General features: G+C 35.7%; 1 protein-coding gene and 3 long non-coding RNA genes across 4 annotated transcripts; 2 read left to right on the plus strand and 2 right to left on the minus strand.

Annotated features, from left to right (window-relative positions):
- Nucleotides 1–410: 410 nt before the first annotated feature.
- On the plus strand, nucleotides 411–2,607 carry LOC117613698. Its single transcript, XR_004583785.1, has 3 exons — nucleotides 411–466; nucleotides 940–999; nucleotides 1,923–2,607. It is a non-coding gene; the product is annotated as an uncharacterized LOC117613698 (long non-coding RNA).
- Nucleotides 2,608–3,719: 1,112 nt separating this feature from the next.
- LOC117613697 (chaperonin CPN60-1, mitochondrial-like) lies at nucleotides 3,720–5,579 on the plus strand. The gene is made up of 6 exons (XM_034342273.1): nucleotides 3,720–3,860; nucleotides 3,969–4,094; nucleotides 4,348–4,401; nucleotides 4,815–4,919; nucleotides 5,051–5,224; nucleotides 5,309–5,579. Exons 1-6 carry the CDS (start codon nucleotides 3,720–3,722, stop codon nucleotides 5,312–5,314), a joined length of 606 nt encoding a protein of 201 aa, XP_034198164.1. The 3' UTR covers nucleotides 5,315–5,579.
- Nucleotides 5,580–6,689: 1,110 nt separating this feature from the next.
- On the minus strand, nucleotides 6,690–8,061 carry LOC117613696. Its single transcript, XR_004583784.1, has 2 exons — nucleotides 7,627–8,061; nucleotides 6,690–7,097 (listed from the first exon to the last, which is right to left on the minus strand). It is a non-coding gene; the product is annotated as an uncharacterized LOC117613696 (long non-coding RNA).
- An 837-nt stretch (nucleotides 8,062–8,898) lies between these two features.
- LOC117613695 lies at nucleotides 8,899–11,095 on the minus strand. The gene is made up of 3 exons (XR_004583783.1): nucleotides 11,040–11,095; nucleotides 10,507–10,566; nucleotides 8,899–9,583 (listed from the first exon to the last, which is right to left on the minus strand). It is a non-coding gene; the product is annotated as an uncharacterized LOC117613695 (long non-coding RNA).
- Between the last annotated feature and the right edge of the window lie 482 nt (nucleotides 11,096–11,577).

Consider the following 11,577-nt stretch of genomic DNA (forward strand, 5'->3'; position numbering starts at 1 on the left):
AATACATACTTATTGCCCATTTATTGACCATATAACACTTTTGGTCAGTTTTTGGTTTCTCTCTCAGCTCTCTCTCAACTCTATCTCATAGTTCTCTCTTCCTCTCTCAACTCTCTCTCTCTCTCTCTCTCTCTCTCTCTCTCTCTCTCTCTCTATGACCACGCCTCTTCTCACGAAGAAGAAGATCAAGAACAACCTACAAAACCCACAGCTTTGCCTTCAAAACCCAGTTCTTCCTATTCCTCTCTGTTTTCTTCTCTACCCAAATCCAATTAAAAGGGTGACATTTTGAGCTATTTCCCTATAATGGAATCGTGCAAGGCCCCCAAATCCACCCCCTTTTGACTTAAAACAACAAATCCACAAACCCTAACCAGTGAGAGAGGGAGCTATTTCAACGGCGATACAGACCTCGAGCTCGAGCAAAAGACATGCTTTAGGTGAAACGACTCAAAGCACTTCTTTGGTAAGCTTCCAATTCGCTATTTTCCCACTTCTGTTATTTGGATTAGAGGGACCTTATGGCATAGAAATAGCGACAACATCAAGAAGTAAAAATGAAAGACTGAAACTATAATCTTCTCGCCAAGTGCAACCGTTGACTATTCACGATAGGTTAAACTGTACATGTTTGGAATTTGAAGCAATTGAAAACACGATTGTTGTTTTTATTTTATTTTTCAATAGAAAAAGAACAGAAATCAAGGTTTCTGGTATTTAGTGCATGTATAACATTATGCGTTTATAATGTTTTGCATAGAGTGTGAACTATTTCTACAATGTAATTTGGAGGGAGTTTCTGTGGGGAGTTAATTCTTTAATCTGTCAATGTAGTTTGGAGGGAGTTTCTGTGTAGAGCTAATTCTGGGGCATTTGGAGAAGGAATAATGCGTCCAGTTGTCCCTGTAAAGATAAGTTTATGTTGGTAGCTATTTTCAGGGCATTTGGGGACCTGTAAAGACATGTATTCAGAGCCAAGCTTATCTTTGTGCAATTCAGGTATGATCATAGAGTACAGATGTTATCGATGTAGCATTCACATGTAATGGGTAAAGCTCAATTTTTTGGTATGCAATCATATGGATGGAATTTAACTTGATGTAAATTATATGTAAGAAAGTAAATTTTTGAGTATTGGTATCCAAATGTATGGTCCCTCCTCCTCCTTCCCTCTTCTCTCTTTTTTTCATCATGATGGGGATCAGGGAATTAAGAGTCTTGAAGACTGTTGGCCTCTTAACGCAATCCTTGTGTGTCATCCAAATAGTTAGTTTGGTTTTGGCTTAATTTTTTTGTTTGGGATTGAGAACGTTAACAGGATTTTAGATGGACATCTCATTCATCCTTCCTGTAACTACATTTCATTAATAAATCTGTGAGTGTTAGAAGAAAAATTGAAGTAAAAGAATATATTAGTGTGAGGTTGTGCTACATGCAATCAAGTTCACCATGAGGCCATTAGTTCACAGTAAAATACTGGAGGTCTTTGCCTGCCAACAATTGCAGATTTAATTTTTCTTTCATTTGACAGATGCTGGTCCACACTCGCAAGAGATGTGTCATTTAGTGGTCTAATGGTATGTTGAATAGTGATAGTTTGTATGCATCACCCTTTTTCTTTTGGCCTTTCCCACAATTGCTTGGTAACACTGGGAAAATACGACTGCAACTCCGAATAGTCAAAATTTATTCTAATAGTATTGCTACTTCTTAACATGCACTCCCCCACACTTGGTTATTGCTAGATTTTGTCCCGAAAAGGAAAGAAATACCCTGTTCTGGTCATTGGTGAATCATAGGCAGTTAAGCTTTTTGCCTCTAAAAGATTTAGTTGTCATTATCCTGTTTCTCCCCCCTAATCTGGTTCTTATTTCTAGTATATTAGTTTTGTTTCAAATTATGATTTCATCTGCACTATGCAGGTTATGTTCTATCTGAAGGCTTGAAAGATTGAATAGAATATGGGAAGCAAAATTACATGCAATCCAAATTTCCATAGTCGTGGTATGTTTGAGGGACGCATACAAGAAGGTTTGTCTAGTGGTGGTATGTCTTAAGTCTTGTATAATTGAATTCAGTATTTTTTGTAGGGTGATATATACTTGCCTTGATTCATTGATGGATTATGGAAGTTAGACATGATAGCAAAATGGCCTACCATTTAGTAGTTTTTTATAAGGCCTAACATTTATGTCGAAAATTTTCTATGGTTCATTGGATGGATTATGGAAGTTAGACGTTATAGCAAAAGGGTTTATCAGTTTCCATCTAATGTTTTTGTTAATTTAGTACAAGGGTGGTTGGATGCACATCTCAGAGGTAGCAAATCCAGTTTTAGCTCTTACATTAATGGCAGCACTGCGAATTTCCAAGAAGGATTTAGCATGTCAGTAGATAAAAGGGATTTTACCTTTACAAAGGAGCTGCATGAGAAACTCGCACTAAATTTCTTTCCCATCCGATCTTGTCTGCTGAACAGATTGGGGAATGTTTATGTATCCAATTAAATAATTTGGACAAGATTTTAATGATGTTTTCATGTAATGTGTGTGTATGTATGTTTTTAAGACAAAGGAAATTTAATACATATGCAGATAATTTAATGCCTGGTATTGTTTTGGAACCATAATCGTTGTCAATCTCATTGTTTCTTTAAAAGATTGCTGTGAAATTGTTACTTCATTTTCTTCTTTCATTTGTTTTAAGATATTTTTGTTTGGAGAAAAGGAACTCTGTTTTTGTAATCTAAAAGACTAGGTATCTATGTCCCACATCTTGGGACTAATTGAATGTGCTTTTTGATATTGAAAGGAAGCTAGCATCTTTGGTTGAAAAAAATGAAGGTGTTCCTGCTGAAGTAATTTCTACTTGATTTCAATTTGCCTATAAAACTTGTTGACTGGTGCTCAACAAGTTGGGTTTTTGTAGCTTGAATTGGAGTATAATTTAGGTTCGCTTTTTGCATGTGAGTGTTTTAATGGATTGGATGTTCTACCTGTATGTTTGTCAAATCTCAATCATGTTTTTGAGATGAGTTGTGCAGTAGTGTTGGTTGAAATTAATATGTTATTTATTCATTGAAAGCATATTGTTTCCCGACGGTGAGTATTTGATCAAATTATAATTTGTTGCAGTTTTGTCTTGACAATTTATGTTTCTTTCTCTTTTTCTTTTCAAGTTGTACAAGGAGAAGAAAAGCCGCACAACTCGTTTCCCTGTGAAGAACAAATTTGAGGTTAACAGTCACACAATGTGTTTTAGCTGGGTTTGATGGGTTTGATTTTGTTTGGTGGGTAATGCTTGATTTTTATCATTGTGATAATTGTGATGATGGGATGGATATGGAGCTTAATTTTGCTACTGGTTTGGCCAATTTTGGATTTTGGTTTTTCTTACTTTAAAACAAAAATTGTTTCTTCACTAAGTGTAGTTCAATCTGATAAAACTGACAATGCAAAATGTTTCACAAATGTTTAATTTCATAATGGGTAATTTCAAACTTTTGTGAATGAGGTCTGCATTGGAATTGTAATTAATCAAGCCTTGTGTTTGATATACTCATCACAGGTAGGAAGCTTTTTTTTTTATTTTAAATTTCGGGTATCCATCCCATTTATGAACTTCCGCCATAAGTAATTAGGTTAATGAATCTAAACTTCATGCCTTTGAATATTCATCCCGTAAAATCTGTGTACTTTTGTTGCAGTGAGTTCTGTAGCATGGTAAGGAAGATTTTTATCTATACAATAGAGGAAATCAAGAGGTTGTCACCCAAGATAAAACTTACACTCAATGAAGAGGTCAAACCAGGAAAGCCAGATTCTGAAGCAGCAATCAACATCGAAGACCAGTCATCCATTGTGGGACCTGCATACTGATCTGCCCCGTTGTCTCTAGCTATATAATGAAAAATTGGAAAAAAAATTGGAAAATGGAACTTGATTGTCACATGAGATTCTGTCTGCTAGGATGATGCTATCTATGACAAAGTACACATGCTGGAAGAATTGGTTGAGTTTCCCTGCATGCTGAGATGGAGGGCGGCAGTGGCCTGTAATGCACATGCAATCTGGAGAGTCACTACTCGTGACAGGGTTTGGGTGTTATGGTTATTGGTTGTCTAGTTTTGCCAAGAGGATCTCATAGTGCTTGCTTGTTTGGGCGAATTGAGTCAGTGGTAGTCCTACTGGAGCAGCTCAAGTCCTCTAATTATATTGATCAACAAGAATACGATGCCTGCAAAATGAAATAAAGGAGCTTTTCTGGTAATGAACTTTACTTTTGGACACACAAATGCGCAATGAACTTTACTGTCTTTGATGACATTTTGTGTTATTTGTTTGATAGGAAGGTGATGCTGCTGTTGCCGTCGCTGAGGAGGTGAAGAAGAACAACCATGTAGTAAGAAAGTTGGAGACAAGAAGAACAACCATGTAGTAAGAAAGTTGGAGAAGTGTCAACAGATTTGCACCCTTGACCAACATTTGGAAGAGCAATTTGGTGGTGGTCGTCTATTGGCTTGTATCTCATCACGACCTGGACAGTGGCTGTGCTGATGGGTATGCGACTTTATTTGCCTATGTTTGTTTCTAGTCAGCAGATTTGTCATAGGCATATTAGTGTAGTTACCTTATTGCAAGGGCTGAAATCTGGATGATATCAGCTTCTTTTTATTGTTGTTTTAAAGTGAGGTATGTATGGGTCTTATGAAATTTTTACAGAAATATATTGGAGGGCAAATAATTTTATTTTAGTTTTTTATTCCCAAATGATACCCAAAACATGTAAGCTTCACACTATGTTAATTTCTGCAGGATGGGAAAACATTGGACAATGAGTTGGAGGTTGTTGAGGGAATGAAGCTAGATAGGGGCTACATATCCCCTTATTTCATCACCAACCAGAACAATCAGAAATGTGTAAGTTTTAGTTTGACTCAGTGATAACTATGTCTTGAAACTGTTAGAGGGCTGCTTGTTAAAGTTAGCAGCACCTCAAGTCCCTTTTTGCTTGATGATGATTATCTTCAAACTTGTGTATGTGCTGATAGGAATTGGAAAATCCTCTAATCATAATCCATGAGAAGAAAATCTCAAGTATTAATGATGTGGTTAAAGTATTGGAGTTGGTTTTGCAGGTTAGCATTTCTCTGGTTAGGTTCACTAGTTTCTTCGTTTTTACTATGAATTGGTTGACAAACTTTTGCTCCTTTTCAGAAGCAAAGGTCTTTGCATTTTGTTATATATTTCAGAACCAAAGTTATAAAAGAAAATGGTTTTCCTCTTTGTTAATTGAGAATCATCTGCAGTTATGATTTCAGATCTGTAGATAACCTGTTGTTGCTGATATTGCTACACGGGAGGAGAATAGAACAGCTTGGAAAATGTGCAAGAAGGGAGAGCTAACTCATACAACGAAGAACAAATTGATGAAGTTAAGATCAAAATTAGTAGAATTTGTGAGCTCTCCATTATTTATAATTATAGGTAGGAAGTATGTATGTAATAGAGCAAATATTGGTTGACTATGTAATAACAATTGAATTTTCAAGTTTTATGAAAGAAATAATTTTTGCTTCGCGGGATAGTATTGTTAGGGTTCGGTGGCGATTTATTTTCCATGTCTAAATTGTAGTCTGTAATGGATGTGTGTGTATTGTATGTAGATTGACTTAATATTGTGTCCTATTGCATGTGTATTGTACTAATATTGCCTGTGTATTGTATACATATTGTATGCATATTGCCACCGTATTGCATGTATATTGTGATGCTATTGCTGTCGTATTGCCATTATATTGCCCTAATATTGCCTCTCTAGTGTATGTATATTGCCCTAATATTGCTATTATGTTGTATGTATATTGACTACGGCTCATCAATGGGTTTACGGTTTAGGCCATACTTCATTCAAAAAGAAGACGAGGATGAGAAAGAAACAACGTGCCTTTCAAAAACAGGCAGTCAGGTGCATCATAATTGCACCGTAAAACATTGTAAGAAATTATTCTAAAAAAATAATAACAACTAAAAAATCATTTACAAAAAAAGGAAGGTATGAATAAACAGACAGAGAGCAAGAGAGCGAATCGGGGGAGAAAGAGACAGAACGAAGCTAGAGAGAGACAGAGAGAGAGAGCTGCGCTACAGAAAGAAAGCAAAGAGAGAGAGAGAGAGAGAGTTGCACTAGAGAGAGAGAGAGAGAGAGAGAGAGAGAGAGAGAGAGAGAGAGAGAGAGAGAGAGAGAGAGCTGCGATAGACAGATACCGAAGAGAGAGAGATGTGCCAGAGAGAGAGCTGAGTGAGCTAAGAGAGAACAAAATTTCTGAACATGTGAAAAATTAGCAATAAGTGGACAATAATTATATTTTTATAGGTGATATTGTAATACTATTGCTATCGTATTGTGGTTATATTGCCCTAATATTGCCTATATAGTGTACATATATTGGCCTAATATTGCTATTATATCGTATGTCAATGGCCATTTAGTCTAATAACAGTCTCCACTTCGTTGAAAGTGGCTCATGAATTCAAATCTCATGGACACGACAATTGTTATCCATCTTATATTAGCATGAATTGATGTTGACCTTTGAAATGATAGTTGGAGTTGCACATCGAATCATATTCAAAAGGAAAGTAATTCTCTCCCTCAATGAATCTTCGTTCAAAAGAAGGCAGCTATCAAAAATGCAAGATCCACAGTAAATTAATTGGGCACAAACCACATATTACAAAACTAGGATGATTTTTGGCATGCTTGAAAAGACAAGGGCCAAATACAACAGAAAAGAAAATCCATTCAAGCTTCTCACCAAACATGGCTCAAGCACTCGACCATGGTTTCAATCCAAACCTACCCAACAAGGGCATACCACGTGTCCATCATAACAGAAGAGTGGCATTTACAAAGCATGAACTGCAATATGTTTCTTTTTCTCCTAAACAAAATTGTTACTAAAATGGAACAAAAGATCCCTAACATAGAACAATACAAGCAAAGATAGTCAATTGTCACACACAAAATTAGTCCTCATCCATCCCTATAGGCTTATCTCTCTTACTAGGGCCACATGCTGGTTTTGCCATTATAATCTGCAAGATAGTCAAAGCACTGTCAACAACCTTTTTTTTAATGAAGGTATTAAACATTAAATAGGCTGCAATCAGATAGATTCATCATTTCTCACACATTTTTAGCTAGCCAGAAAACCCCCAGCATATAGATTTTCTATTTACTATCAAGCCTTCTACATTGAAGCCATATTCATTATAAAAGTTCAACATTTCCCAAAAGTAACTTTCAATTTTATTTTATTTTTCCAAGTTAAAAACTAACATTTGCGACCGTTCTTTTGAGTTATAAAGGAGTTTGTGTTCTGAGTACACACGTGCATACATGCATCTGTGCCAAGTTAGGGGAACTTTGAAAAAAAAAAAAGAGAAAAAGACTCCACAAAAAGTATAAAAGTATAAAATTAAATAAATAAATAAAAAGAATAGTCAACTAATTCATAAAGCCTCGACTTTTTTTTATTTTTATTTTTTAAACTGTATGTAGTTTAGCATTTTTTCTGCTTTGGCCTCAAAGATGCAATCAGGTATTCAAAGATGTAGTTCATACCAAATTTGGTTCGTCAGGTTTAAGTAGAAGGCCTGGATCTGAAACTCTTACACTAGGCAGTACTTTACCCTGAGAATGATTTATATTCACTTCGTACCTTGTCAGGGTTGCTTGCCTGCATGCAATATAACCCCAAATATCAAATGTAGTTATAAAGCAGAGATACAAATTATATAAAACAGGTCACTATTGAATGACATCATTCAAGACATCAGTAAAGCCTTATGTGTAAAGTTTTCCGGCTCATGTGTGCCCACAGTTAGAACAAGCAAGCCAGGAGCATATGACAAAACTAAACTTATACATATCAAGTCTAAAAGAACAAATAATGTACAATAAGTAGGACCCTTTTTGCCAAAACAAAGCATATTGGATCCATATCAGCAAAGCAATAAGAATTGTCCAATTTGGAAATCTCCAACTCAATCACCAATGTCATAAATCAATTTTTGTTTAAAGTAAGAAAAAACAATTTGTTTTAAAGTAAGAAAAACCAAAATCCAAAATTGGCCAAACCAGTAGCAAAATTAAGCTCCATATCCATCCCATCATCACAATTATCACAATGATAAAAATCAAGCATTACCCACCAAACAAAATCAAACCCATCAAACCCAGCTAAAACACATTGTGTAACTGTTAACCTCAAATTTGTTCTTCACGGGGAAACGAGTTGTGCGGCTTTTCTTCTCCTTGTACAACTTGAAAAGAAAAAGAGAAAGAAACATAAATTGTCAAGACAAAATTGCAACAAATTATAATTTGATCAAATACTCACCGTCGGGAAACAATATGCTTTCAATGAATAAATAACATATTAATTTCAACCAACACTACTGCACAACTCATCTCAGAAACATGATTGAGATTTGACAAACATACAGGTAGAACATCCAATCCATTAAAACACTCACATGCAAAAAGCGAACCTAAATTATACGCCAATTCAAGCTACAAAAACCCAACTTGTTGAGCACCAGTCAACAAGTTTTATAGGCAAATTGAAATCAAGTAGAAATTACTTCAGCAGGAACACCTTCATTTTTTTCAACCAAAGATGCTAGCTTCCTTTCAATATCAAAAAGCACATTCAATTAGTCCCAAGATGTGGGACATAGATACCTAGTCTTTTAGATTACAAAAACAGAGTTCCTTTTCTCCAAACAAAAATATCTTAAAACAAATGAAAGAAGAAAATGAAGTAACAATTTCACAGCAATCTTTTAAAGAAACAATGAGATTGACAACGATTATGGTTCCAAAACAATACCAGGCATTAAATTATCTGCATATGTATTAAATTTCCTTTGTCTTAAAAACATACATACACACACATTACATGAAAACATCATTAAAATCTTGTCCAAATTATTTAATTGGATACATAAACATTCCCCAATCTGTTCAGCAGACAAGATCGGATGGGAAAGAAATTTAGTGCGAGTTTCTCATGCAGCTCCTTTGTAAAGGTAAAATCCCTTTTATCTACTGACATGCTAAATCCTTCTTGGAAATTCGCAGTGCTGCCATTAATGTAAGAGCTAAAACTGGATTTGCTACCTCTGAGATGTGCATCCAACCACCCTTGTACTAAATTAACAAAAACATTAGATGGAAACTGATAAACCCTTTTGCTATAACGTCTAACTTCCATAATCCATCCAATGAACCATAGAAAATTTTCGACATAAATGTTAGGCCTTATAAAAAACTACTAAATGGTAGGCCATTTTGCTATCATGTCTAACTTCCATAATCCATCAATGAATCAAGGCAAGTATATATCACCCTACAAAAAATACTGAATTCAATTATACAAGACTTAAGACATACCACCACTAGACAAACCTTCTTGTATGCGTCCCTCAAACATACCACGACTATGGAAATTTGGATTGCATGTAATTTTGCTTCCCATATTCTATTCAATCTTTCAAGCCTTCAGATAGAACATAACCTGCATAGTGCAGATGAAATCATAATTTGAAACAAAACTAATATACTAGAAATAAGAACCAGATTAGGGGGGAGAAACAGGATAATGACAACTAAATCTTTTAGAGGCAAAAAGCTTAACTGCCTATGATTCACCAATGACCAGAACAGGGTATTTCTTTCCTTTTCGGGACAAAATCTAGCAATAACCAAGTGTGGGGGAGTGCATGTTAAGAAGTAGCAATACTATTAGAATAAATTTTGACTATTCGGAGTTGCAGTCGTATTTTCCCAGTGTTACCAAGCAATTGTGGGAAAGGCCAAAAGAAAAAGGGTGATGCATACAAACTATCACTATTCAACATACCATTAGACCACTAAATGACACATCTCTTGCGAGTGTGGACCAGCATCTGTCAAATGAAAGAAAAATTAAATCTGCAATTGTTGGCAGGCAAAGACCTCCAGTATTTTACTGTGAACTAATGGCCTCATGGTGAACTTGATTGCATGTAGCACAACCTCACACTAATATATTCTTTTACTTCAATTTTTCTTCTAACACTCACAGATTTATTAATGAAATGTAGTTACAGGAAGGATGAATGAGATGTCCATCTAAAATCCTGTTAACGTTCTCAATCCCAAACAAAAAAATTAAGCCAAAACCAAACTAACTATTTGGATGACACACAAGGATTGCGTTAAGAGGCCAACAGTCTTCAAGACTCTTAATTCCCTGATCCCCATCATGATGAAAAAAAGAGAGAAGAGGGAAGGAGGAGGAGGGACCATACATTTGGATACCAATACTCAAAAATTTACTTTCTTACATATAATTTACATCAAGTTAAATTCCATCCATATGATTGCATACCAAAAAATTGAGCTTTACCCATTACATGTGAATGCTACATCGATAACATCTGTACTCTATGATCATACCTGAATTGCACAAAGATAAGCTTGGCTCTGAATACATGTCTTTACAGGTCCCCAAATGCCCTGAAAATAGCTACCAACATAAACTTATCTTTACAGGGACAACTGGACGCATTATTCCTTCTCCAAATGCCCCAGAATTAGCTCTACACAGAAACTCCCTCCAAACTACATTGACAGATTAAAGAATTAACTCCCCACAGAAACTCCCTCCAAATTACATTGTAGAAATAGTTCACACTCTATGCAAAACATTATAAACGCATAATGTTATACATGCACTAAATACCAGAAACCTTGATTTCTGTTCTTTTTCTATTGAAAAATAAAATAAAAACAACAATCGTGTTTTCAATTGCTTCAAATTCCAAACATGTACAGTTTAACCTATCGTGAATAGTCAACGGTTGCACTTGGCGAGAAGATTATAGTTTCAGTCTTTCATTTTTACTTCTTGATGTTGTCGCTATTTCTATGCCATAAGGTCCCTCTAATCCAAATAACAGAAGTGGGAAAATAGCGAATTGGAAGCTTACCAAAGAAGTGCTTTGAGTCGTTTCACCTAAAGCATGTCTTTTGCTCGAGCTCGAGGTCTGTATCGCCGTTGAAATAGCTCCCTCTCTCACTGGTTAGGGTTTGTGGATTTGTTGTTTTAAGTCAAAAGGGGGTGGATTTGGGGGCCTTGCACGATTCCATTATAGGGAAATAGCTCAAAATGTCACCCTTTTAATTGGATTTGGGTAGAGAAGAAAACAGAGAGGAAGAGGAAGAATTGGGTTTTGAAGGCAAAGCTGTGGGTTTTGTAGGTTGTTCTTGATCTTCTTCTTCGTGAGAAGAGGCGTGGTGAGAGAGAGAGAGAGAGAGAGAGAGAGAGAGAGAGTTGAGAGAGGAAGAGAGAACTGTGAGATAGAGTTGAGAGAGAGCTGAGAGAGAAACCAAGAACTGACCAAAAGTGTTATCTGGGCAATAAATGGGCAATAAGTATGTATTTATAGGTGATAATTGCAAAAAAATTGAGAAGGAGTGGTATTTTTAGTTAAAATTATAAAAAAGGTGGCATTTTAAGCTATTTCC

This window comes from Prunus dulcis, unplaced genomic scaffold, assembly GCF_902201215.1.
Source record: "Prunus dulcis unplaced genomic scaffold, ALMONDv2, whole genome shotgun sequence".
Lineage (NCBI taxonomy): Eukaryota > Viridiplantae > Streptophyta > Magnoliopsida > Rosales > Rosaceae > Prunus > Prunus dulcis.